The sequence below is a fragment of the Erythrolamprus reginae genome, chromosome 3 (genome assembly GCF_031021105.1).
Source record: "Erythrolamprus reginae isolate rEryReg1 chromosome 3, rEryReg1.hap1, whole genome shotgun sequence".
NCBI lineage: Eukaryota > Metazoa > Chordata > Lepidosauria > Squamata > Dipsadidae > Erythrolamprus > Erythrolamprus reginae.
In genome coordinates, this window is record NC_091952.1 from 189,582,727 (window position 1) to 189,610,687 (window position 27,961).

The 27,961-nt window shown below is 40.7% G+C and overlaps 1 protein-coding gene across 2 annotated transcripts; it reads right to left on the reverse strand.

Moving 5' to 3' along the window:
* Positions 1-1,214: 1,214 nt before the first annotated feature.
* CNDP2 (carnosine dipeptidase 2) lies at positions 1,215-27,961 on the reverse strand. 2 transcript variants are annotated; one of them, XM_070747448.1, is made up of 12 exons: positions 27,839-27,961; positions 24,743-24,835; positions 22,478-22,621; positions 19,742-19,904; positions 14,611-14,699; positions 12,699-12,899; positions 11,655-11,739; positions 6,213-6,373; positions 3,810-3,974; positions 3,044-3,185; positions 2,118-2,265; positions 1,215-1,964 (listed from the first exon to the last, which is right to left on the reverse strand). In XM_070747448.1, the coding sequence occupies exons 2-12, from the start codon at positions 24,803-24,805 to the stop codon at positions 1,895-1,897; spliced, it is 1,431 nt and encodes a 476-aa protein (XP_070603549.1). In that variant the 5' UTR covers positions 24,806-24,835; positions 27,839-27,961; the 3' UTR covers positions 1,215-1,894. The 2 variants fall into 2 exon arrangements, with proteins under 2 accessions (XP_070603549.1, XP_070603548.1); XM_070747447.1 differs by lacking the exon at positions 27,839-27,961 and adding an exon at positions 27,468-27,804.

Genomic DNA, 27,961 nt, shown 5'->3' on the forward strand with positions numbered 1-27,961 from the left:
AGAATAAGACTTAAAATATCTGCAGGAAAGATTTATATCGTATGTTCTTTTAGATGTTTAAAGTAGAATGATTAAAACTGGCTTTATAAATACCATCAAGTTAAAATGGGTTTTCCTTGGTTTCTGTTCAATATGTTGGATAAAGTCACTACATTTTGAAACTGTGTTTTATGGCTCTGTGCTAACCAGAATTCTATGGCTTGTTCAGTAACCCATGACTTAGCACGTGTGAATGCAGGCTGTATAAGATGGTTTAAAGTGATCTCCCATAATGGAATTTAATTAAGTCAACTTAGAACTGACTTATGAGACAATTGCAATTGACTGAAATTAATTGTAGGGGAAGACTAAAAGAAACATTATCATCACCTTTCAACGTATCAAAAAAGGAGAGGCAGCATTTATTTATTTGATTTGATTTATATGCCGCCCCTCTCTTAGAGGACTAATTCTGGGGCATGCTGTAACCCAGTGAAGATGTGTGGACTTTAATTCCCAGTATCCTCCAGTTAGTCTTGCTGGCTGGAGGATTCTGGGGGTTTGTCCACACACATCTTGAATTTACAAAGGTTGACAACACTGTTATAATCTGTAGATGTCACAATAAACCAACTACAGTAATACCTCGTCTTACGAACCCCTCTTCATACAAACTTTTTGTGATATGAACCCGGTGCTTAAGATTTTTTTGCCTCTTCCTCCAAATTATTTTCACCTTACGAACCTGAGCCGCCGCCGCTAGGATGCCCCACCTCCGGACTTCCGTTGTCAGCCGAAATACAGGGATTCCCCTGAGGCTCCCCTCGCTGGGAAACCCTACCTCCTGATTTCCGTTGTCAGCCGAAGCGCACGGATTTCCCTGAGGCTCCCCTTGCTGAGATTCAAAGCAGTGCCAGCAAAAATGACAACAGAAGTCCAGAGGTGGGGTTTCCCAGCGGCGCAAGGCAAAAGAGGTGACTTTTAGGAGGGGGTTGCATGCATTATTTGCTTTTACATTGATTCCTATGGGGAAAATTGCTTGGTCTTACGAACTTTTCATCTTACGAACCTGGTCACGGAACGAATTAAGTTCGTAAGACGAGGTATGCCTCTACATGATATTTTATAGTCTTGATTTCTTCTGAAATTTGCTACTCTTTCCTCCTGCTTCCCTTAAAGCTGCAAGCCATTGATAGCTTCAAACTTCCAATGTCTAGCAATAAATGACACCGGAATTGATAGATCAAAGTTGAATTTTATTTAGCAGCTTTTCCACATGGAGTACAAAGAATGCTGTAGAAAAATACCAATATGTTATCATGAGATGTCTGCATAAATTGGAAAAATCTTCAAATAAGCAACGAGTCCCACAGGGAGAAAGGAGGCTCCATTTGCTCTTTCACCACCCATGGCTATATTTTCATTCCTTTTGGATCCTTCGAGAAGGGCTTGTTGTTTTTTCAAGTTCAAGTATAAGCTGTTATTTTCTTCCACTAAGATCAAAGAACTGGGCTCAGATTCTGCTTTTTTTGTGGGGGAGGGGGGAAGTCAATGTGAGGCATTATGTTATAATTTGCTGCTGCTTTCTTAGCTTAGATTACACAATCATTAGAAATTTTCCACAGATTCCACTCACCCTTCATTGTTGGAAGGGAAGACAATTTAAATTGAAGAGTTGCTGTACTGGCATAATGCCTTGAATAGAGCACATGATTTTTTTTCCATTTTTTGGAAAAGGAAAAAAAATAAGCAACTATTGCATTTGTATAAAGTGCTCTGTACGAAGTTTCAAAATATTCCACCAGATATACTGGCATCAGTTAGACTAGGAGAAAAGGGAACAAAATAGTGCAACTTGTCGAGATGATCTTTCAGATCGCAGAGCACAATTTACCAAAAACACCAAAAATCAGATTCATTTCTTCAACTTGGCAACTTCATAAAGATAAGCACCCAGAAGCTTCACTCCCTGAATATAGTTGTACCTGGAAAGGAAGTAAAAAAACCCAAAGGTAAGTCAAAAAATCCAAAACCTGAGCAATCCCAACAAAATCTAGAATACAAGTGGAAACTCTCCATAAGGTAAATGGCACTAGAGCTCCAGCTTTGCCTAAGGATAAACAATACATATGCTTCACCTGTTAAGTTTTTCATTCTGAGAATGGGCTCCGTCATCAGCAGACCCAACCGGAAGCAGCATCACATTCTTGCCCGTTGCTTCTTGAAAGGTCAGTGTGACAGGAATGCTTCCTCCTTCTCGAGTCAGGTCTGGCTCCACACCAAAGACTAGGAAAAATAAAGGAAAAGGTTAACAGCAATCTTCATTTTCTTTACCAACTCTATCAACCTCGGTAGCTTCCAGTTGTGTTGGACCTTCACTCTCACAAACCAAAATTACTTTCAGTTGTGCTCTTAAGACTATCAGAATTTATTCATGCTGATGTTTAGGCTGTGAAAAATATATTTCTTTCATGGATCTGCTAACCCAGGGGGTCCCCAAACCTGGCAACTTTAATACTTGTGGACTTCCACTCCCAGAATTCTCCAGCCAGCATAGCATAACTGGCTGGAGAATTCTGGGAGTGGAAGTCCACAAGTTTTAAAGTTGCCAAATTTGGAGACCACTGTGCTAACTCTTTATAATCTTCCAGCAGGCTGGCATTGCATTAATACAATACCATATCTGTTATTTTTTTTAAGGACCATTTTCCAGGTTGATTTTCATGAAAACTAATTTTTGCCACTGTATGCCCTTTACTCTAAAGCAGGGGTGTCCAAATGGCGGATCTCAGGCCGGATTCGTCTTGTGCTGGCCCACTGTACGCCCTTTACTCTAAAGCAGGGGTGTCCAACTGGTGGACCTCAGGCCAGATTCATCATGTTCTGGCCACGCCCACCCCAGGTCCGCAAAGACAAAAAACACCCCACTACGTGACGCAATCGAAGTTTTATGCCCGTGCTTTTAAGTATCTACATTTTTACCCTGATGCAGATCCCACACACAAGATATCTTAGATCAGATTTTGATTAAGATATTGAAAGAAACAATGAGAGATGTACTGACCTGTTTTCATGGCTCTTCTGCCAGCCATATAGTGGGGATGATTGAAATCTGACACCCAAGGCTTTCCACCATGGCCCAGCTTCACACTGAATTTGTTGGGGCTGTGCAATTCAGCAAACTTTTTGGATAAGTAATTTTCAACCTTTAGTAATGATTAAAAACTGGTTACTTAATACAGCAGGAACAAAATGGTTGTCAAAATGGTCAATTATGCAGAAACTCTGTTTAAGACACATCAATTTCCTACATCTGAATAAATAAGCTGTTACATGTGCAATCATGTATTTCAGCCTTATTTTGCATATGGGCAAAGTTTGAATTACACTCATAGTAATATTTTACTTATCTTACACTATTGCACACATCAGGGAACATTCTAAATGGCGCTGGAACTTACTGTGGATTCACAGCAGGGGGAAAAAAGATTTAAAAATCAAAAACTGCTTAGGCAAAGTCCAAGTTTGGATTTCTGTATCACAAGGTGAGATGGGACCTTTTTCAATTTTGCCTGCTTCTCTCACATTGGAGACTTTGTATTAGTGCTTGAGATAACTTTACAAATCATGGATGCTACCATACCGTAGCATTCATCAAAAAAGTATTTGCAAAGCTGCAATTGAAATTGGAAAAAGTCCAAATCGCAACCTGCCTCCCTAATGAAGGGATTTCTAGCACAGCTCTAATCCTGGCTTCTCCTGGTGTAGTTCACATGCAGTATTCTGAATTGTGATTTGAGCTTCCTTATCTACTTTCATTTGACACATACCAGCTTAGTCACAACTTCAGGAGTCATGTCTGGTACTAGTCGGATTGAAAATTTGCCAATCACTTTTCGTGGTATCACAGTTTTACAACCAGATCCAGAGAAAGCCCCTTCTATGCCATGAAGGGATAAGGATGGGTACCGCCATCTGTGCATCAAAATCATTTCCTATGAAAAACATTAAAGGGAAGAGATGAAGTCAGGCATGAATATAGCAGAATGATTCACGCAAAACTATAAATCATGAACATGCAGCTACTTTGGATAATGATAGATTTGAATTCCCCCAATGACCTCTTTTAATCTGTTAAAAGATCATGTTTACCTTCTGTTCTTTAGATCAATGTGCCAATATTGAACAATGTCTTTTTATGGTCTAGTCTTAGTAATAACTTTAAGGTTTGGACTGGTTTTATATTGATACATGATTATGTACATGAATCATATTTTTCCTTCCTCTCATTCCTCTATCTATTTTAATCACTATTTTAATCACGAGGGCTACCTGTGGTCCAAAAAATCCAGTAATATATGGATTCCTCCTCTTATAATACCTTCAGGACCACCTTCTGCCGCACAAATCCCAGCGACTGATTAGGTCCTACAGAGTTGGCCTTCTCTGGGTTCCGTTGGTAAAACAATGCCGTCTGACGGGACCCAGGGGAAGAGCCTTCTCTGTGGTGGCCCCGACCCTCTGGAATCAATTCCCCCCAGAAATTAGGACTGCCCCCACCCTCCTTGCCTTTCGTAAACTCCTGAAAACCCACCTATGTCGCCAGACATGGGGAAATTGATATACCCCTCGGCTGTTCCGCTTTATGTATGATTTGTTTGGATTGCATGATTGTTCTTAATAAGGGGTTTTAAATATTGTTCTTAATATTGGATTTGTATATTATATTGTTTGTAGTGAGCTGCTCCGAGTCCTCGGAGAGGGGCGGCATACAAATCTAATAAATTATTAAAATTATTATAATTATAAGAATGCAGAGGGTGCAATGTGACTGCCCGCACTTATGCCAAAATCTCTTTGGCTTCAGATCAGAAAGAGAAAACATCCTTACTAAAAAAAATTATTTAGAAAGGCCTTCCAAATACACGTCCCTCCCCAATCGAAAGAGGAATTGAATGTTTAAATGATGGATTACAACAGTCTGAGTATGGAAGCGAAGAAACCTCAGATTAATAATACAATGCATGTGTCTGCAGCATACCTCAGAGTTGAAAGTGACCTTAGCCCACCAAGTGACAAGCATGCTCATTAATCATCAAAAGGATGATTATGTGGGGCTCAATATAATAAATACTGTATTGTCATTGTATGTTTATACACAGTATACCCATCCAACAAAATTCACATGACATCTAAAGACCAGTCCCAACACACAAAACAATCCAAAAAACCCATGCCCCACCTGCCACAAATTCCCCCCTGAACCACCCAAATATCTATACTTATTGTATGCTGTGAGCCGCCCCGAGTCTATGGAGAGGGGCGGCATACAAATCTAATAAAATAAATAAATAAAATAAATAAACAGACCAAGTACTCCAGGTCCCATCAGCTAGGCAATTCGCCAGACGGGGCCTAGGGATAGAGCCTTCTTTGTGGCAGCCCCGGTCCTTTGGAACCAGTTCTCCCCTGAAATTCACACCGCTCCTACCCTCCTGGCCTTTCGTAAATCTTTGAAAACTCATCTCTGCCAGCAGGCTTGGGACTGTTGAGAACGGATACTCTGCTCCGGCCATGAGTGTAAATAGAATGAATGTGACTGATTGTGTTTTATACTTGGGGTTTTAGATAAATTTAGATAATTGGGGTTTTAGATAAATTTAGACTGTTTTAACTACTGGATTTCTTATATGTTTTTTGCAGTGTTCCTGTTGCAAACCGCCCTGAGTTTGCAGAGAAGGGCGGCATAGAAATCTAAGAAATAAGGAAGGAAAGAAAAAAAGAAAGAAAGAAAGAAAGAAAGAAAGAAAGAAAGAAAGAAAGAAAGCTGTCCAACAGCTCATGATGGTGACCCTTTAGTTCATGGTTAAGTGCGGGTATATCTCTGGGATACATGGCAGCCATTTTCACAAAACTCTATGTTTGTGGGGGGAAAGAGATGGAGAGCATAGTGACGCAAGTTCCACTGTCCACAGAGCAGAATAGCTTCCTCTAACCAGATGCCTTTTGGATGCACAACCCAAATTTGCCAGAATTGGCTGATAATATATGGAAGATGCATTCCAACCCAATTGAAGACCACCAGGCTGGATAAGTCTGGTTTAGATATCTTGTTACCTTTTAAAAACACTAACCAGAGTACTCTTAATTATGAAGTGTTAGGCTATGTAAAAGTGTCGCATCTTAAAATCTGCTTTTCTTGCTTACAAAACTGATAAGCAGATCCACCTCACCTTTGTGTCATGGAGCAGTTTTGTGGCTCCAACATCTTTTGCGTATTCTTTTAAGTCAAAGTCAATTTTGTCGTAAAGTTGCTTCTCCTCATTTGTGAGTTGTGCCACGGTCTCATAAATGCCAGGGACGAGGATTCTTCCTTTCTTATCCACTAAGGAGCCTGTAAAGAAAGAAAACCATGTGCTATTAAAGGCAGTCCGAGAAGCTTGTGCCTACCCTGTTTCCCCCCAAATAAGACAGGGTCTTATTTTCTTTTGACCCCCTCCACCACATAAGGGCTTGGCCTAATTTTCAGTGCAGGAGGCAGCAAGCCCACCGGCCCCATCCTCTACATCCCATCACCAGCATGCCTGCAGCCGCAATGACCCAAGTTCTCCACGTGCCCTGGCCTCCGCCTGACCTGCTTGCTGGCTTTGCTGCTGGCTGGCTGCCAAACAGCTGACTGTGCTGCGTTTGCCTTCTGGGGGCTCTTTGCCCTCCTGGCAGCACGGCTTTTAGCCGCCCTAATGGGCTGTTCCTGCCTGGTGCAGAGTGAGTCGTCCCAGATCTATGAGCTCCAGAGAGCCTCCCTGCTGCCAGTGGAACTGTGCCCCCTGCTCCCCCTTGCAAGGGACTGAAGAGCGCTGGGCTCAGCAAGTAACCTGGAGCCTGCAGCACATAATGCTTTGAGGAGGGCACTCAACAGCTTGAAGCCAGCAGCAGATGAAGCAGCTTGGTTGCACTAGTGGCTGCTGGCAAAGGGCTCTGGCAGCCTAGATTAGATTAGATTAGATTTATTGGATTTATATGCCGCCCCTCTCCGCAGACTTGGGTCGGCTCACAACAATGGTAAAAACAGTACATAATAACAAATCTAATATTTAGCAATCTAAATTACAGTTTTAGGTTAGAAAGTCCACAAAAGAAACCTCAATATATAAAAAACAAGCACACAATCAATCATACACCAAAACTACATGGGCAAGGGGGAGATGTTTCAATTCCCACATGCCTGATGGCAGAGGTGGGTTTTAAGGAGTTTACGAAAGGCAAGGAGGGTGGGGGCAATCCTAATCTCTGGGGGGAGCTGGTTCCAGAGGGTTGGAGCCACCACAGAGCCACCCTGGGTCCCGCCAGACGATATTGTTTAGTCGACAGGACCCGGAGAAGGCCAACTCTGTGGGACCTAACCGGTCGCTGGAGGAGGGGGGGCACTCTGGAGGTCCTAGATCTCAGCTGACTCATCCCGTGTCAGGTAGGAGCAGCCCAGCAGGGTGGCCAAGAGCAACACTGCCAGGAGGGCAAAGAGCTCCTGCGAACCTCTATGTGTGTGTGTTTGTATGAGAGACGGAGCACATTACCACCAGGCCTGATATATGGTAACTCTCCGAAGTTGGATGGCATCTTTCTCTATCTCTCTCACACTCACATCCCTCACACACACCACCTCCTGCAAGACAACCATATCCCTAAACCTGCTTTCCAGCTCCGTTCTCTGCTGCAGAACAAGAAAAGTATTCTGTGCGACTATGGTAAAAAAAAAAATACCAGAAATTTAGACCTTCCAACTACTCGCAAAAAAGAAAAAAAGAAAAAAGTTTTCGCAAAGTTGGAAGTAGTCCCACAGACTACGTTTCTTGCCCTGCATGTGGCAGTGGAGAATGGAGCAGGAAAGAAGGTTGGTGGAGGAGTGGGGCTGCCTTGGGAGGGATGGGGGGTTAGGGAGCTCTCTCCTGAATTTTTGCAAATGGCTTGAAAATGGGGAGGGGAAAATTTTCCTGCCCCTCACCTTGTTCCCAATCGGTGCTGAGCTTCAGAACAGGGTGAGAGGCAGGAAAATCCTCTGCCCATATTTTCAAGCCCTTCGCAAAAACACCCCATTTAGAGCCTTCAATATACTGAAGGCTCAGAATGGGGCGTTTTTGCAAACAGCTTGTCGCTTTATCTCTGCCTTCTTTTGCAGTGGCAATTGGCTGAAAAAGCAGCAGCCTGAGTGGCACCCACAAATCAGCTGTTTTGTGAATGGTGGCTGGAGCAGCTCAGCTGATCCAATTAAGAGGCGGAGAAGCCCTGAGGTGACCAGGGAAGAAAAGGACAGGGTTGTCTCATGTGCTGGCCATGGCCACCCCTTCATAGGGCTTATTTTCAGGGAAGGGCGTATATTTACGCCCACCCCAAAAATTAACCTTGGCCTTATTTTCAGAACATGTCGTATTTTTGGGGAAACACAGCAGTCATAAGTTGTTCATATCCAAAGCTTCCGGTTTCCCTACTACATTTCTGCCTATCATACTGAAATGGCAGCTGCAAGGAAAATGCGAACTAAGGAGAACCCCACCACAGGAAGACTGGCATCTACACGCGTGAGAAAAATTAATAGGAGCCAATAATAATAATAATAATAATAATAATAATAATAACAACAACAACAACAACAACAACAACAATAACAACAACAATAATAACAAGAACAAAAACAACTATTATTATTATTGTTGTTGTTGTTGTTGTTGTTGTTGTTATTTATTAGACTTGTATGCCGCCCTTCTCCGAGGACTCGGAGAAACCTTTATTTTATGAACCTGTGCATGTCGGCCAAAGAGACAGGACATAAAACCATATCCATGTCACTGAAATAATTTCCAGATACAAAATGCCATATAGTTACATGTCTTTCTCTTGTCCCTTTTTGGACCTTCCCCATCTTAAGATTCCAACGTTACACAACACCCCTATATAACACCATTTGCATGCTTTTACATTCTTTGGCTCTTTCCCATAGTGTTTTTTTTGGAACTTTCCAACATTTTCAGATGTTCATTGTCATTAACTACTTATTGGTCTACTTATGACCCAAACTTATGTCTTATCAGGTCAACTTGTCCTCGTTGTCCCATATATTCCCCATCAACCATACCTACCCCCCCCTGGGCAAACATATCCTGTTTATTAAGGTTAACTGCAAATGGGTACATTTCTTAGTAGGTAATTATGTCTTGGTTTCAACCAATCCCACTTTTAGCCTTTTACCAGAGCAAAGAGTCATATAAGGGTATGGGGGCTTTTATTTGTTTCTTACAACAGAAAAGCTGCTGATAAAAAACAAATTTAGCCAACATTTTCTTTTTTATGATAGGGTTTAGAATTTATTTTTTTTAGACCTTAGACACAAACACACTAACATACATGCAGAGCTACAGGGCAGTGCTGTTCTTCAGCTAACTACCCTGCCTGCCGAGAGATCTATCTTATAGCCAATTCAAGCAGAGAAAGGATTTGGATCAGTCTCAGCATGGACCCAGGGAAGAGCATCCTTCTTCTGTAAGCCAAAGAACAGGCAGTTTAGGTCCCAGGAGGCATCCTTAGCTCTAAGCCTCCTCCTAGCAGACCCTCTGAAGTTATTACAAAGTCACAATCTTAATTAAACAGAAAGGGGAATTATATTTCTCCTTCTTCTTCCACAATTTTAAAACATTGTCAATTGTGTCCAGAGGCAGAAGCTACCAAATATTTGCTGTAACTGCTGTCACACAAATTTCTCTCTGCCCAATCAATTCTTTCAAGGCTTCACTTGCTGTCACCCAGCAAGTTAAGATAGCCAGATATTTCCAGTTATTAATTTCTAGGAGGCCTGGGTTTATTGCTGTGGGTGAAGTTCAAAGGTACTTTTCTGGACAGATAGCAGAAATTTCCTTGGTCCGTCTGGTTTAAAAATCTTTAAAATTCTAAGTGTCAGAACTTCTTCCAGGCCAATTTAGGGCCATTCCAGAGGAATGAAAGGATGACCCCTGGGGTAACCAGCAAAGTCAAAATGTCTCTAAGCAATCAAATAATTTTTATTTTATTTATTTATTCGATTTTTTAATGCCGCCCTTCACCTTAGACTCAGGGCGGCTTACAACATGTTAGCAATAGCACTTTTTAACAGAGCCAGGCTATTGCCCCCGTGTCATGGACTAATAGCATATTCTCAGAAGAGCACTTTGGCAAAGTGGGGGCAGGAGGCTTTTGCATAGCTTTTAGTATACATGTTGATGATGAGCTGACATGCCTTTGATGGGGAAGGAAAGTGCCAGCGGAGTCAATCCAAAGGAGTCGCGCTGCATGCTATGAAACAGAATCTGACAGTTCGATGCAAACCACTGCAATTTTGAACTGCTCTCACCAGAGCCAGTATCAGTCTCTTGCTCATCAAACAATAAAGAAGCAAGAAGCAGAAATGAGAAAAGAGAACTGTACTAGCAAATAGAGTGCCGGGGGTGGTGGTGGTGGTGAATGATGTGCCAGGCTCACTAAAGCCAACATGCATAATAACTGCATCATTATTATTATAGTCAAGCTCCCCTCTCCAAAAAAATAAAATCTGGGCATCCTCTGAAATAGGGACTTCAATTCTTGAAGTCTTCGGAGAAGGGTGGCATACAAGTCTAAATAATAATAATAATAATAATAATAATAATAATAATAATAATAATAATAATAATTATTATTATTATTATTATTATTATTATTATTATACCGAATTCTGAAGCATAATACAGCAGACATTGGGATCGTGGAGAAAAAGAAAGTATGGATCATCGACATCGCAATCCCAGGGGACAGCAGAATTGAGGAGAAGCAGCTAGAGAAATTAGTGAAATACGAAGATCTAAAAATCGACCTGCAACGACACTGGCATAAGCCAGTGAAAGTGGTCCCAGTGGTACTTGGCACGCTGGGTGCAGTACCAAAGGATCTCAGCAGACATTTGAAAACCATCGGAATTGACAAAATCTCCATCTGTCAATTGCAAAAGGCCACTTTACTGGGATCGGCAAACATAATTTGCTGCTACATCACGCAGTCCTAGGTGCTTGGAAAGCGCCCGACTGGTGATGAAATACGAAATCCAGCATAGTGATCTCGTTTTCTGTGTTGTACTGACATAATAATAATAATAATAATAATAATAATAATAATAATAATAATAATAATAATAATAATTCTTAAAATATTTGGCAATAGGCATATAGCCTGTGGAATTCTGGGATACATCAAACACAAATTTGGAAGCCACCTTGGTTGGAAAAAGCTGCTAGAATTCATATTTTACCTTCAACTACCTCATTAGCTGAAACGACATTCAATAGGCTGTTAATTAATCTATGCTTGTTAGGTCCAACAATGCTGCAGTTATCTTTGTCCTTGTAGGAGATCTTTACCCTTTTGTTAAGATTCTGGTTAGTCCATCAATTGTTAACCTGGCATTATCTAAAGCTTTTAGGGAGAGTCAAGGCTATTTCTTTTTTCCCTTTAAAGCATGACCACATTACTAACTCCTACAATAATTAATATGAGGGAGACTGCAAACTAAGGGAGGTGTATTCCCATGTATCAGAAGACAGACCAACTGGAAGATGACTGGTTTTCAAAGGTTCTGATTCTTTTTATATACAATGCTCCCTTAAAATAATCCTTACCCATTAAAGAAATAAGATCTGTCATTGCTTCGTGGATTGAACCGCCATATACACCAGAATGAAGGTCTTTGTCACTGCATTCCACCTTACATGAAAAGATAAAACCAAATTCCATTAAGAGTCTTACTGACAGACACTACTTCGACTACATTTTTAAGGTTAAGAAGCAAGGTTTTTTCTGCAGGTTTTAGGAAGAGATTTGCAAACTGAATTATGGAATTGCTGTTTCAGAAAACTCAATTTTCAGTATCTTCTTTAGGCCGAGAACATTTTCTTTGAAAAAGTCAAATATACCATTATGCAAAGATGCTAGGGCTGAAGTAAAAGTATTTCTACAACGTGTGTACATGAGGGATAGAGAGGGCAAGATAATAATTCTTTAGCCTTATAATTAATTAATAACAAGAATGTCATGAAAATAAACCCCAAGGTGGTAGTTTAAACTGGGGTCTTCGATATGACAAGCACTTGGACATTGAATTTAACTGTACCTAAAACATTGATTCTAGGGATGGACAACCTAAATCCCTAGAATCAAAGAAGCCTTGGTCAACTTTCATATGACCCACAACTTAATTTCAGGGCCCTGAAATTTTTCTCTGACAAAAGCTATTTGGTCTTTAAAATAGTCCAATGGGTAGGGAAGAAGAGAAGAGAGGAGAGGACCTATTCATTTTTGACTCTGATCCTGCCCATCAGAATGGACAATTGCAGCCACCAAAAATGCTTTCCACCTTTGAGAAAAGAACTTTCCAGGAACTTTGCATAATGTTTTAAGTTCCAAAGAACCATGGGAAGCACTGATAAAACAGTATAAATAACCTTGTGAAGCCATGAGGAGATACAAGATTTCTTTCGGTTGCGTTCTGCATCCTCCTTTTCAAAGAGACAATCACTGTGCTAAAATAGTTGCTGAAACTTTGAACACTCAATGGCTGAGTGAGGCTACAGTCCTACATGCACACTAATGGGATGTCTTTCAGCAAAGGATAACCTAATTATGGTTGTCATCTTAATCAGCTGTTATTATTCTTAGACCTTTACCTCAATGAAGTAATAGCAGATGCCCCTGAGGCCATAAGTGATGCAGGGCTTCTTCTTGCCCAGCCAGTAGTTATCAGAGATACACACATAGTCCACGTCTTTGAAGAAAGTATCTTTTTGGGCAATGATCAATTCATCAAGGCCTTCAGAACCAGATTCCTCCATACCTTCTAAGCAAAACTTGACATTGACTGGGATTTCCTAGAAGACAAAACCACAACACTGAAAAAGAATTGGGGAGCATTACGACATTCAGAGTTAAAGCTAATCGAATACTTCCAAAAATCTTGAGAAGACTCTATGTTGGAGAAGTTTACTGTGGGGCCAAATAAAACTTTGCAGTCATGCTACTGCCATTTTACATGAAGTGTTTTCTAAACAGCAGGGTTGTGTATATTGCGTGTGTGTAACTGAAATGCAAAATAAGATTAAGGAAAAATTAAAAGGGAAATTATTATTGCTTTCTCCCCACCCATACTGTGATCTGGAACTAAAGCAGCCTTTGAATATTTCTGCCAGAAGCAGTTTCCTTCAATACTAATTGTTTTCACAAAATGCAGCAACATATGTCTCTAATCCAGATTAACAGTGATTTCATGAAGGAACAATTTAATCCAGTACCACTTTTCCAAAGCTCCAGATATAATGCCTGCCTGCTTTCTTTCTTTTGGATTGTAGAGTAAAATGAAGTCTGCTGGTTGGAAATATTTCTGCAGAGGGCAGAACAGTTGTTCATCTGCTCCTCATACCTCGCTATAGCCAGTAAGGGCCCACAGAGTTGGCCTTCTCCAGGTCCCATTCGCCAAACAATGTCGGTTGGCAGGGCCTTGGGGAAGAGTCTTCTCTGTGGTGGCTCTGACCCTCTAGAATCAACAGCCCCCAGAGATCCACATTATCTCCATACTACCGGCCTTCTGGAAAGTCGTTAAAACCTGGCTTTTCTGGCAGGCCTGGAATTAGGTTGATTGCAAGTATGTATGGTTTTTTTATGACATTACTGTTTTATTGTATTGTTGACTTTTTATTAGATTTTAACTGTTTTTAATTGCTGTTTCTGCTGTTAGCTGTTCTGAGTCTGTTTTGGAGTGAGTGGCATATAAATACAATAAATAAATAAATGAATAAAATAAATAAATAAATAAATAAATGGAGACTGCAACTGGAAGGCAAAATTATCAGCACATTCCTGGCCTCACTAACTGCAGCCCTTTAATTGCAATGTAGTTAGAGGAGAGAGAGCAGATTCAAGCAACGCTCTTATGGGTGCTCCCTATAACTTGTCATATCATAACTAAAGCCCCAAAGATGCTTTTTCAAAAGGCAACTGGACTTTGTGGTTTTTCTTTGATGACGTTTCTCATCCAAGAAACTTCTTCAGCTCTAAACAAGCTCAGAAAAACCAGCAAGTCCAATTGCCTCTTGAAAAAGCACCTTTGGAACAACCTGACCTGGGTGACTGAGAATCTCCATTGACATCTTAACTAAAGGTAACTTATTTGCACTAACTTGTCATTTCTTAACTAAAAACCTTGGCAATAGATTTTCCTTTTTCAGTTGTCTCCTTTTTATCTTTTGCCCTGTAATCCAAAAGACGGGGTCTCTTTTTGAATGGCCCCTTTCATTTGTTTGATGTTTGAAAAATTTCAGGAATCACTGAAAACTGCTCTTTTCCTTCACTAGGAATGGAGCAAAAAAGATTCAAGTTGGGCATCTGTCATGCTTCAGGCTTCCAAAGGAGAGATAAAATTTCAGTAAATAAATAAATTCACCACAGTACGCAGACCTCCCTATGGTCTGGTTATAAAACCATTTCAGCTATTTTATATTGTTCTCTTTCTCGACAGCTGCTGTGATTTAGTACAAATTCTGAGTTTATGCTTTTACCATTATTCACAGGACTCCCGGCTTTTACCTGTTTGGTTTTCTGGTAAGCCTCCAGAGCATTCAGCCAAGCCAGCACTGGACCTTTGTCATCTGTCGATCCTCGGCCATACAGCTTCCCTAAAGAGGCAACATATTAAAGTAAGCTACAAATAAACCAAATTATCTATACTGCCATGGGAAGCTACAGTCTGCATGGATCAGGTCATTCTGGCACTGTCTGTTTATCCCACAGCTCTGTCTTAGCTTTAAATATTAGATCATCTTATCCTCTGATATCAAATGGCTATGGGTGCATATTAATGTGCTCAGTGAGATCTTGGTTTCAAAGAAGAACATCTTGGCCACAATACCCTACGTTTAAGCCAAGGACATGGTCTTTTGGTGCTTAGAATTGCCCTTCATTTTGCTGCAACAGAAGGGGCTAATGCAAAAGTTGCATCATATACAGAAAGAAACCAGGTTTTTCAGTTTTTCGCTGATCCCAATTTTTAAGGGGGTAAATTGAAAAAAAGATTGCTAAAAAACTATACTGCTCAAAAAAATAAAGGGAACACTTAAACACAATATAAATCCAAGTAAATCAAACTTCTGTGAAATCAAACTGTCCACTTAGGAAGCAACACTGATAATCAATTTCACATGTTGTCAGCACATTCAACTTTGTACAGAACAAAGTATTCAATGAGAATATTTCATTCATTCAGATCTAGGATGTGTTCTCTGAGTGTTCCCTTTATTTTTTTTGAGCAGTGAATATTTCCCTGTATCTCCTTTTAAAGCAAGATGCCTCTGTTATTTACACATTCAGCATCTTGAGGATCAAAAAATCTGTTGGTGCACAAACTTTGTTCAGCATGAAGTCCACTTCAATGCCTCCCCATGACTATTTGCAACAAAAAAAATCAATTATTGAAAGAACTCTTAACCCTGAGCTAAGTCCTTTGAACTGTCGAAAAGACATGCAATATATTAAAGCAGAGAAAGATTACTGAGCATCTTAGCAAATGTGACATCTAAACTGAATTGCAAGGAGAGGGGTTTTTCTTAGACAAAGGGTTCCACAATCCACTTTCCTATGTTTTTAAAAAGCCTTATTTGAATTTAATGACAAGTGAACATGTAGCGTTTGACTGCTCAAGAAAAAAAAAAGTGCATTACTTGGCAAAGTTTCTTTTTAGCATAATGCTTGCTTGCAAAGATAAACATTTGCTTAGTCATCAGCATTTGACCTGAAATCATAAACTTATCTATCACTAGAACAAATAGAGCTGAATGAAATTGCTCTATTAATTGATAAGCTTAGATAACAAGGAATAAAGCCAAGATACCTTCAATATTTCTCCACTGCTAAAAGTGCCATACTCGGGGGTGGGAATGGGGAGTTAATAGCATGGGGTAGAAAACGAAGTGTCACCCTACAACATGATCAAGATGCCAGCTCACTTAATACGGCCTTCCTCAGAATACTCTATTCCATCCCTAATTTTTCTTTTTTTAACCCAATGTGCTAAATCACCACTATACTAGAGAGTTTGGGCCCCTACAACCTGCCTCAATTTATTTTATTTTATTTTTTAAATTCTCTTTATTTTAACAGCAGGGACACCCAATCTCTTCCAGGCTTTCAAGATTCTGGTTTTCTTCTCGGCAACAACAAAGTACAAGGTCAGTATCCCTTGTGGACTGCTGACTTAGCCTTCCTCAAAGGGCCAACAAGCTGGCAGATCATTCCAGCCACAACAATATAATTTACTCTCCTAGCAAAAATACATGGATCAAATTACCAAAACAGGACAACTGGGAATGGAAAGTGGTTAGCACAAAGAAAAAACATGTTTCTTTCAAAATCTTGATTATGCCTAATTTTTCCATTACCAACTGCAATGTTTTTTTTAATTATTAATACAACTGGACGCAATAATTTTTTTCATCCACATCTCAAGAGAAAGGAGAAATCAAATGAAACGTTGCTGGTAGTTTTCACTTCCTGTCAACTTCAACTTCTGTTATTCTTAATCAGCAAGTTTCCACCAGAAAACATTGAATTGGCTGTTAAGTTACGACATATGGCAGACTTTCAAAATTGTAACAGATTATCTGAAGGAAACTTATTATAGGGGCTATACACCAGTATGACCTCCCTTGTTCAACCTTGCAGTTTTGTTTCACAATTATTCATGCCCATAACTACAGCTGTTTTAATGAATGAGAAAGCTTCCATTCGCCACAGAGCCCCTTGCATGATTTCCAAGTTTCTGATTATGACTGGAAATCCTTGAGCATCATACAATTAAAAACCTCTTTGAAAAGATGCAGCTTATCGGATGGACTATAATTACTTATGCATTTTCTGCAGTGTAAATTTCCCTTTTTCATCCCTAGTTGAACCCGTGTATATTTCATCCCTAGTTCAACCCGTGTTATATAGCAGTGTTTTTCAACCAGTGTGCCGTGGCACACTAGTGTGCCGTGAGACATAGTCAGGCGAAGCTCAGAGAGAGAAAGAAAACAAGAGAGAAAGAAAGCAAGAGAGAGAGAAAGAAAGCAAGAGAGAAAGAAAACAAGAGAGAGAGAAAAAGAAAGAGAGAAAAAGAAAACAAGAGAGAGAGAAAGAAAGAAAGCAAGAGAGAGAGCAAGAAAGAAAGAGAGAGAAAGAAAGCAAGAGAGAGAGAGAAAGAGAGGGAGGGAAGGTGGGAGAGAGAAAGACATAGAGGGAGGTAGGCAGGGAGGGAGAAAGAGAGCAAAAAAGAGAGGAAGGAAGACAGAGAGAAAAAGAGGGATGGAGAGAGAGAGAAAAAAGAAGGGAGAGAAAGAGGGAGGGAGAGAGAAATAGAGCGAAAGGGAGGCAGAGAGAGAAAAAATTTTGTCCAAACTTTTTTTAGCGCCCTCCCCCCCATTCAATGTGCCCCAGGGTTTTGTAAATGTAAAAAATGTGCCAAGGTTGAAAATCACTGTTATATAGAACTGCTGTAAAATCCTTTTTGTTGCCTCTACTTAGTATTTATTACAAACCTATATAAGCCAGGGGACAATTTATCTAAATTTCTTTGGAAAGAGGTCACAGTGTGTTAAAAAGATACTGAAGTTCTAAGATTAGGGTGTGGTAATTAACCTTTAAAACTAGGGCTTGGAATGGCCTTCCAAAAGTCCAGTGCAATGATTCCAGCCAGCAGAGGTAATGATAAAAGAAGTTTGGACTATGTACTTTAGCAGTATTTGCATAATCTTAATTAATCACCTACTCTTTATAAAAGTTAATAAAAGTTAAGCAGCTACTGTGCACACTGTGTCCAATTTTCAGAGACAGAAATCATTGCTTTAAAAATTGAAATAGAAATACAGTAATTAAAATAAAGAAACAAATTATTTGAATAAACACAATTAAGGCAACTTTGTCTCTAGTTTATATCTGTGTTAATGTACAAGCAGAGTAAACCTTGTCTACTAAGTTTGTGCACACGCAGAAACATTTAGATAGATATTAGTTATGAATAACTACTCAGCCACACACAGATAAACTATCTTGAATTAAAGTTTACTTTGAGAAATAACATGTTCAGTTAAACAGTCTAAAGTCACACACATAATAAATCAGAATAACAATCCAAATATTACCAAGTACATAGTCTTTCTTACCAGTTCTCTTTGTCATAATCAGCAAACAAAAATATCAAGCCTAAACACATTTTACCTATAATACATGACTACAATACAGAGCATGCAGAGAATTGCAGGGCAATTGTTAGGGCCTGGATGAGTGTCAACAAGCTCAAACTCAACCCAGACAAGACAAAGTGGCTGTGGATCTTACCTCCCAAGGACAACTCCATCTGTCTGTCCATTACCCTGGGGGGAGAATCACTGGCCCCCTCAGAGAAGGTTCGCAACTTGGGCGTCCTCCTCGATCCACAGCTCACATTAGAGAAACATCTTTCAGCTGTGGCGAGGGGGACGTTTGCCCAGGTTCACCTTGTGCACCAGTTGCAACCCTACTTGGACCGGGAGTCACTGCTCACGGTCACTCATGCCCTCATCACCTCGAGGCTTGACTACTGTAACGCTCTCTACATGGGGCTACCTTTGAAAAATGTTAAGAAACTTCAGATCGTGCAGGATGCAGCTGCGAGAGCAATCATGGGCTTTCCCAAATATGCCCATGTTACACCAACACTCCGCAGTCTGCATTGGTTGCCGTTCAGTTTCCGGTCACAATTCAAAGTGTTGGTTATGACCTATAAAGCCCTTCATGGCACCTGACCAGATTACCTCAGGGACCGCCTTCTGCTGCACGAATCCCAGCGACCAGTTAAGTCCTACAGAGTGGATCTTCTCCGGGTCCCATCAACTAAGCAATGTCGCCTGGCGGGACCCAGGGGAAGAGCCTTCTCTGTGGCGGCCCTGGCCCTCTGGAACCAACTCCCCCCAGAGATTAGAACTGCCCCCACCCTTCTTGCCTTTCGTAAACAACTTAAAACCCACCTCTGCCGCCAGGCATGGGGGAATTGAGATCCTCTTTCCCCCTAGGCCTTTACAATTCTATGCATGGTATGTATGTATGTATGTATGTTTGGTTTTTATATTAATAGATTTTTAATCATCAATACCAAATTACTATTGTACACTGTTTTAGTGTCGCTGTTAGCCGCCCCGAGTCTCTTGAGAGGGGCGGCATACAAATCCAATAAATAAATAAATAAATAAATCTAACAGTGAGTAGCTTAGACCAGTGTTTCCCAACCTTGGCAACTTGAAGAGATCTGGACTTCAACTCCCAGAATTCCCCAGCTAGCATTCGCTGGCTGGGGAATTCTAGGAGTTGAAGTCCAGATCTCTTCAGGTTGCCAAGGTTGGGAAACACTGGCTTAGACAAAGAGAAACAGAGAAGGTGACTCAGACAAATAAGCTATAAACTCTAGCTCTCTCTTGTAGCAATCTGCAACACCTGCAGCCAATATGTTGCCAACCCAACAGTTATGGACAGAGTCCAAACAATCTGTCTCTTCTGTCACAAATATTTGGGCACAGTTGCAGTTATGTGCAAAGAGTAAACAGAGAATTCAATTCAAAAAATGAACTTGAAAGTAACATGAGAGCAGCTTCAAAATTTACTTTCAAGATTTGACATGTAGAAGCACATTTCAGGTATAGGCAAGTCTTACCTTCTCTTTCTACCAAGACAAAGGGTTCGCTGTCCCAGCCATCTTCTAAAGCTGCAGGTTGCACATCCAAATGGCCATAGACACAAACAGTTTTTTTGGAAGGATCTGAGCCAAGTTTGCCCAGAATTATTGGAGGTAGAGGAATCTTACTACCATCAGGCAACTGTAATTTAGAAACACTAGGTGTCAGTATAGAGCTATTTGAGAAATAGCTATATGTAGAACTATTTTGTACTGTATTAAAATTTACTGCAAAAGGGTAAATTGCAAAAGTTTTAGCAAGAGAGGTATAACTTATAACATACGTGTATCTTCCCAAATTTGTTTACATGACCAGCATGCTGTCTTTCAATGTTTACAAGAGGGGCAAAAGGAGGAGCTTCAATCTTGGCACACATTCTTTAAAATGTCTACAAACTCCAATGTTATTTTTCTCACCTGAAGGATGGGTTACGGAGAAAACTGTGTTTTTATTTTAAAAAGCTGAATAATGTTTGAGGCAGAAATTTCATTCCTTCAAATCCACACAAAATATAAAAAGCCATCGACTTCTCACTCCAATGATGTCGAGAGGTCATTGACAACACCTTTTTTTTAACTATAGTATAACCCAGAGGTCTCAACCCTTGGCAACTTTAAGACTTGTGGTTTTAAAGTTGCCAAGTTTGGGGACCCGAAACCTCCGCGAGGCCTCTATAGGAATCTCCTGGGAGGAAACAGGGCCTCCACCTTCCCTGTGGTTTACCCAATCACACACATTATTTGCTTTTACATTGATTCCTATGGTAAATATTGCTTCTTCTTACAAACTTTTCTACTTAAGAACCTGGTCACAGAACGAATTAAGTTCGTAAGTAGAGGTACCACTGTACATGGAAGTCTCATTTCTATGAAAACTACATCTTGAATAGACAAAAAGGTTAGAGAAAAATTAATCTTTTATCTGTTGAACACAATAATTCATGTTAGTAATGGTATGAGAGAGAGAGGGAGAGAGAAGGGACAGTATAATCATCAATTCCTAAACCTTCCCCACCCTGGTGTCTTCCACGTCTGTAGACTTCACTTCCCAGAATTCACAGCCATCTGAAGGACATCCACAGTAGTGGAGTCTAATCTAGAGACTCTGGACCAGGAGCAAAGGCCAGGCAATTGCGCCATAAAAGCCTTAAGAGAGAGCACACTAGCGCTCCACTGCCAATATGCTGACTCAAACACTAGCAGAAACAAGGATTGGGCTTTGTCCTCAGAGGGGAAATATAGGATTCACCCAGGAGAACAGGTTGAACGTGGGAGTCTGAAGATCAGATACTTCATTTCAAAGAGAAACTGCCTACAAGTGCACACCTGCCTGTCTGCCTACCCAGAGAAACTGCGTAATTAACTCAGGCTAAAAGTGAGGACAGGATGGCAGCACAAAGAGTGACAGGGCAAATCATAGGTTGTCATTCACAAGTCCAAGAAGGGCAGTATTTTTGCCTCCACAAGTAGAAGTATATTCTGCGTCCCAAGCTAGAGAGGAAACCTCCTTCTGCACTGCAAACTTCAGCATGCACACTTCTCTCCACACTTTCACCAATACAAATACAAACTCTCCCTCCACTGCCAAATATAAAGGCCACCTCCCATCCCTGCTGAGCATCTTTCATCTAGAGACACGAAGATCAGAAAGAAAGCTAGTTGCCATCTGAATATAGTCGTATTCACTATCTAAAAATGACACAACTCTAGGTAATGTCACTAGATTTCCAAAACAAATAAGCAATTAACTTCAGCAGCTCTAGTCCTGTGTAGTTCTTGGATGGGAGACCATCAGGAAATCCTAGGGATATGGATTAGACTGGAAGAACAAAAAGGCAAAAAACCCTATTTTCATATTGAGCTATATTATATTCCACAAGTTGAGCTCAGTTGGATGGAACCTTTTGGTTGTTTACTTATCACTAGTAGCTCTTTCTGCTCTCCCAATAGTTCCTTGATAAGGACTCTTCTTCTGAGAGACGAGGCGTGACCAACGTCCCAGCGCTACAGTGTCTCCTGCGCTCCGCAGGAAACACCAAATCCCAGCTATTTGGAGACCTGGAACCGGATTGGAACCAGGTCAGATACGCCCTAGAGGGGTGTTGAAGAAGAGGGGCACTAGTCGGTGGTCTGGAGGGACTTGCAATCCTCCACCCCCAAGGAGGTGGTCACAAGTGGAATGATTGAAATGGAAAGATTGTGGATTGCCTGGGTGATAAGGTCTAAGCATTTGTAGCTGGAGAGGTAAAGAAGTGCTGAAGCTGGGTGAGTGTCTGTTCGATTTAATGACAAAATAAGACATTTAAAATTCAAAAGGAGACTAAAGAGACTTTAAAATGGAGTTAGTGGCTATCTAGCAATTGGGAATACCATAGAGAGAATTAAAGGAGCAAGTTTAAAAGCCCAAATTTGAGGATGTCTTTATGATTGGACTTGGTGGAAGTTACAGTGACTGAAAAGGAATAAAGAATTTGAAGAAAAGATCTTATAAGTGCCAAGTGGACTTAAAATACTTTGAAAACTTTTGTAAAAGAATTGTTTTTATTATATTGGGAAACTGGCAATGCCATCTTCTGGCTAGGGAATTCTGGGAGTTGAAGTCCAAATATCTTGAAGTTGCCAAGGTATGTTTTGATATTATGGTATATGTATGGATATTTATGTAAAGATGGTGAAAAAATAAAAAAAAAATCTTATAAGGACCCCTCTTCTTACCGTCTGTGTCCCAGCATCCATCAGTTCAGTTGTGCCCCCAAGCCGTTCAATATCCTTTGCAGCAACTTCCATCATCCGTCTGATTTCTGCTCGCTTTTCCGGCCATGCTGAAACGCTCTGTATGGCGACCCACTGAGCTAGACGCTATTCACAAACAGTTTAGAAAACAGCAAACATGACGGGGAAGAAGAGTGAAAGGGGAGAAAATGGAATGAGATTATTTTCTTTAGTGGAGACAGATCCAGAAAAACTGCAAATATTCAGGAATTAATATAGAAGCCAGAATTCTGTTTAATTGTACCAAAGCCTAATGTTCACAAACCACAATCTGCAAGGATTCCTATTGACTGTTAAATATAATATAGGTAGGCATGTTGAGGGCCTTGTCAATCAGATAATTCTGGTTGTGACTCCTGCTCCCTGGAACTTCTTATCACGAGGTGAGATCAGATCTGAAGACCTGGCTCTGTCAGATGGCTTAGGGATCCAGTGAAGGGAACATCACATTGGAAATGGATTGATGACAATCCCACCTCCTCCCCCATGCATCTTGCTCATTTACTCCACATCTTTTAACTATAATTTTTAGTTTAGTTTAGTTTATTTCTCTCATTGTTTTAATGCTTTTAACACTGCAAGCCACCAGAAGCCACAGCTTTGAAACGGGATGGGTGGCAAATAATCGTAATAAATGAATAAAAATAAACAGTGCAGCAGAATTGTAGTGGTTTCTACACTCACCTAATCTTGAGCCCGAGAACGGCATATTCAAAATATAGCCCCTTAGTTAAACTAGAAAACAATTTTGGATCCCGGGGACCAAGTAAGAGAAGGGCTGTTTCTACCTAATGCAATAAAAGTTGTTTCATGGTCCAAAAGAATAGTTGTAACTGTTAGTTACCAGTCTAAAGAATTTCAAAATGAGATTGTTCTTTTATCAAGGTGAAATTACAACTCCATAATGAGCCTTCTAAATAGATTCTCTTTACGGCAGTGGTTCTCAATCTGGGGGTCAGGACCCCTTTGGGGGTCGAACAACAATTTCACAGGATTTGCCTAAGACTATGGGCAAAGACAATTTCCTATAGTGTTAGGAACTAAAGTTTCTATTCTGGAACCTTGGAATATATTTTTACAATCCGACCAATCAGGCGTTTACAGTGGGAGTATCCCGCTGACATTTCTGCCAATCAGCTTAAAGCTCTGATGGCGCTAGACTTAGAGTTGTGGGTCAACACAACACAACACAACACGAAGAACTGCATTAAGGGGTTGCAGCATTAGAAAGGTTTAGAACCACTTAACCACTTAAAGTTTATGGTTGTAACTTCAAAATCCTATACCTTCTACTTTTCAGCCCTCCATCTATTTATTTCAGCAATCTTTTAAAGCAAGGTTCACACCAAGGGTTGGTTACCATGGTCACTATTAACATTTGCAGGAGTGATTCTTCTAAAGATGTCCTGACCACTAGATGTCCATGGAGAGGGGCAACATGTAAGTCCAATTAATAAAATAAAATAAATTTATCTAACACCCAAGAAAGGCCCATCTGTGCTGCTCTTGCACAATTACGGAATGTATTCTGTCAGGATTTAGATCCTCACTCTTTGATTTATGTAAAAGCTATCACATCCTCTATTTGTTTTCTCAATTCTTTGCTTCATACGAATTGATGCTCCATAAAACCAAGCTACTGTAAAGGTGAACCCAGAAATATTTGCAATCAATAAAGGACAACTTTTGCAGCTCAGTATTAAAATGAAGGTTCTTTGGTGCTCTCTGAGTTTGTTTTCTTGCAGATGTTTTACTACCCAAACTGGGCAACATCAATCTGATGTTATACCTATTTTGGGTATTGAAACATCTGCAGCAAAACAACCAAACTCCGAGAGGACTTACAAGGACACCTCAGGTTTGTAATCCTGCAGAGTGCTTCTGGGCCTTTGATTTGTTCTTGGCCTCATTAACTTTGAGAATGGACTATTCCATCTTCATCAACCTTGAGATTAGTATACTGTAATGCTGCAGTGAGAGAATTGAGTGGCCCTCCAAAGGAAAGTTTCAAGTAAAAGCTTATGCCCAGCCTACAAAAGTTTTGGAACAAGTAGAGTCTTCTATGTTATCAACTAAGATTAGCTGGGAATTGCTTTGGCATGATTGTTCCATACCCCCAAAGAACAATGCAGTTGCGTAAACTCCTTAAAATCTTGCAGTCTCAAAGAAAAAGTTTATGGATTTTATGTTCTGGAAAGAGCTACCTACCTCCACATAAAGGTCTTGATGTTTGTCCACATATTCAAAAAGAGATTCCAAAGCAGACGCCATTTTCTGATCAAAATAACGTGATTGAGAAATCTAGAGGGGGGGGGGGGGTAAAAATTAGAGAAAAAAAAGAATTTTAAAACTCTTGCAACAGGCTGTCTCACTTGGTTTTCTTTCTTTTTAATTGTTCTATACAGTATTCTGTCTAAGCTCCAACTTGCAGCTCAGCAGATTTTAGCAAAATCATGAGGACTCACTACAGGGGAATCCTGTGAATAATGCCACTAGTCTCATGACAGGAAAAAGCAATACAAAGAAAGTCATTAGCTGTTGATTTTAAAAGCTTACATATCTGAATGGTAACTGAGAGGTAGGGAACAGAATCTGTACAAAGGCCATCCTATTTATTGTCTTCCCAGATCCTACTCAAAGCCCAGTTCTATTTCTCTCTGGCAGCTGAAGAGTTCATATATAACCTAATCAGGGTTTGAACTCTGGGATGCTCTAGACTTTTTTTTTCACAGATTCCCTGCAAATATAAATTATTATTCTTTTTGTCCTGGTAGTTTCACTTTCTTATTTTCTCAGTGAAACAACCTTGTGAGGCTGTGAAATAGTAAGAGGCCTAGTTTCTGAATAAAAAATACCAATGTATTTGGATTTCTTCTAACGAAAACCAAATTTGTACAAAGAATTTCAGGCAAATTTTATGTGCTGCCTGATTCCTCCCTACAGAAAACTCTGGGCAGTTATTAATACTATTGGATCTTAATATTAGTAAGCATTAATATCGATAAGCATTATTAATATTTGCTTATTAAATGTATAAAATGCATTCACAGCCATCTGCCACCAGTGTAATTATAACAAGACATGTAAATAAACATTTATCATAAAGTTGTAAAAGAGATAGTGAATAAAATATCTAAGCGCTTTTGCTTCAAGAACTCCCTCAACAAATCTAAACACAGGTATATGACAGGACAGAATGTATCTATTAAGTTCTATAATAAACTTATGTGTATTTGTGTGAGCATTTAGCATTAAGCTAGGGAGGTGGGAGGGAAACTATAGGGGAAGAAAATGAAATTAAATAGAGAAAACAGAATGTTTTTAGGTATACTGCTCAAAAAAATAAAGGGAACACTCAAATAACACATCCTAGATCTGAATGAATGAAATATTATCATTGAATTCTTTGTTCTTGTACAAAGTTGAATGTGCACAACAGCATGTGAAATTGATTGTCAATCAGTGTTGCTTCCCAAGTGGACAGTTTGATTTCACAGAAGTTTGATTTACTTGGGGTTATATTGTGTTGTATAAGTGTTCCCTTTATTATTATTTTTTGAGCAGTGTATATTCCTATTTCCAAGAAATTCAGAGAAAATGTCAGGAGAGTGAGCAGTCTGAGAATGACAATGGGTTAAATGACTCTGAAATGGCTAACTCCTGAATTCTTGTGGTGTCTTTTTCTGTCATAACTTTGAACAGTAAACAAACAAATGGTCACTAAGCAAGGACTCTCTATTTTAGTGTACCTAAACAAACATGTACTTTTTCCTCTTTAGCCTGAAATCATCCAAAGCAAGAGGAAGGATTGGTCACTGAAAATCACACACTATAAATCGGCCATGCAGTCTAATGCAGTGTTTCTCAACCTTGGCAACTTGAAGATATCTGGACTTCAACTCCCAGAATTCCCCAGCCAGCATTCGCTGGCTGGGGAATTCTGGGAGTTGAAGTCCAAATATCTTCAAGTTGCCTAGATTGGGAAACACTGGTCTAATATAACTTCCCCGTCTATGACTCATAGAAAGTAATTGGCTGAAAGTCACCCAGTCCAGTTTCAATTTACGATAAGTCACTCCAGTCCAGCACCTTAATCATTTTACTACACTGGCTCTCAAATAGATGTTAGTTAGCTGCAGCTTCACAGACCTGCTTTTGAGGACCCCAGCCTAGATTGTCAATGCTCCAAAGCAGTTCTTGGACATTAGTTGACTAATATAATGAATAAACAAATAGACTGATTATCCCTCAGGGTAGAGGCACCTTATCTCTCAGATAGATAAAACAGCACACACTTTCCCCTCACAGAGTTGGGCTAGAACTAGACTATCCGATCTAAGCCAAGATTACATGGCCTTATGATCCACGGTGTGGTGAAGTCCTCAGAGTGCAGTAGTGCAGGCTGTAGTAGTGCAGTAGTGACTGCTGGCTGTAGTTCAGCAGTTCAAGTCTTACCAGGCTCAAGGTTGACTCAGCCTTCCCTCCTTCCGAGGTGGGTAAAATGAGGACCCAGATTGTTGGGAGCAATTTGCTGAGTCAATATGCTGAGAGGGCTGTGAAGCACTGTGAAGCGGTATATAAGTCTAAGTGCTATTGCTAGGGATTGTAAAGCCTACGGTGGGGGGGTGGGAGTCCGGCTTGATAGAGTAAAATAAAATGGGTCCTTTAAAACAGTGTTTCCCAATCTTGACAATTTGAAGATATCTGGACTTCAACTACTAGAATTCCCCAGCCAGCATTCGTTGATAGTCCAAATATCTCCAAGTTGCCAAGGTTGGGAAACACTGCTTTAAAACGAAAGGACTAAAGGCCCGCGTCGGTCCGTCCCTCCCGACTTGCAGCTCTCAGGAAAGGCTGCAACGGCCCAGGCGGAGGGAAAGAAGCGGCCGCAACTAAAGAGCCAAGGTCCACCAAGCAGCTTCCTCCTACTCACCCTGCGCCGGTTCAGGGCTGGCTTGCAGCGCCGCCGGGGGCAGAAGCCGCGACTAAGGAAAGCCCTACAGGCTCTAGGGAAGGCGAACGCTACAGCCATGGCCGATCCTGCCCAGCGGCTGAAAAGAAAGGCCCGGGCGTGGGAAGGAGGCGGCGGCTTGGGAGGGGTGGGGGTTCGCGGCGGGTAGGGAAGAGAGGCAAATCCCCTGCGGCTCCTCCTTGCTGCCTCCCCCTGATGGGAAAGCGGGAGCGAGTTGGGATGCTCGGCAAACTCTGCCGATTCGGCAATGGAGGGGCCAAGCAAGGTGGCCGCGGGACGCCGACATCTACAAGCCCTTTTCCCCTTCAGCGCTAGGTGGGTCTGCTACTTACCGTGCGTTGTTGCCACGCAGGCGGATCAAACCCTCTCGCGAAAGCGGGTAATTTCTTAGTGGAAAGGGCGTGAAGGGAACCCAGCGTGGAGCTTAAAGCCTTCTCGCTTAAAACCGCCCCCTT

What these genes read in the sequence shown, in the direction of transcription:
- CNDP2 (XM_070747447.1), bottom strand. Translation starts at nt 27,566, where the DNA reads ATGGCTGTAGCGTTCGCCTTCCCTAGAGCCTGTAGGGCTTTCCTTAGT. An exon ending in TGGATGCTGGGACACAGACG is followed by an intron (nt 19,905 to 22,477) that starts GTAAGAAGAGGG and finishes TCTAAATTACAG; the next exon opens with TTGCCTGATGGTAGTAAGAT. An exon ending in TCTGCTATTACTTCATTGAG is followed by an intron (nt 11,740 to 12,698) that starts GTAAAGGTCTAA and finishes TTTTCATGTAAG; the next exon opens with GTGGAATGCAGTGACAAAGA.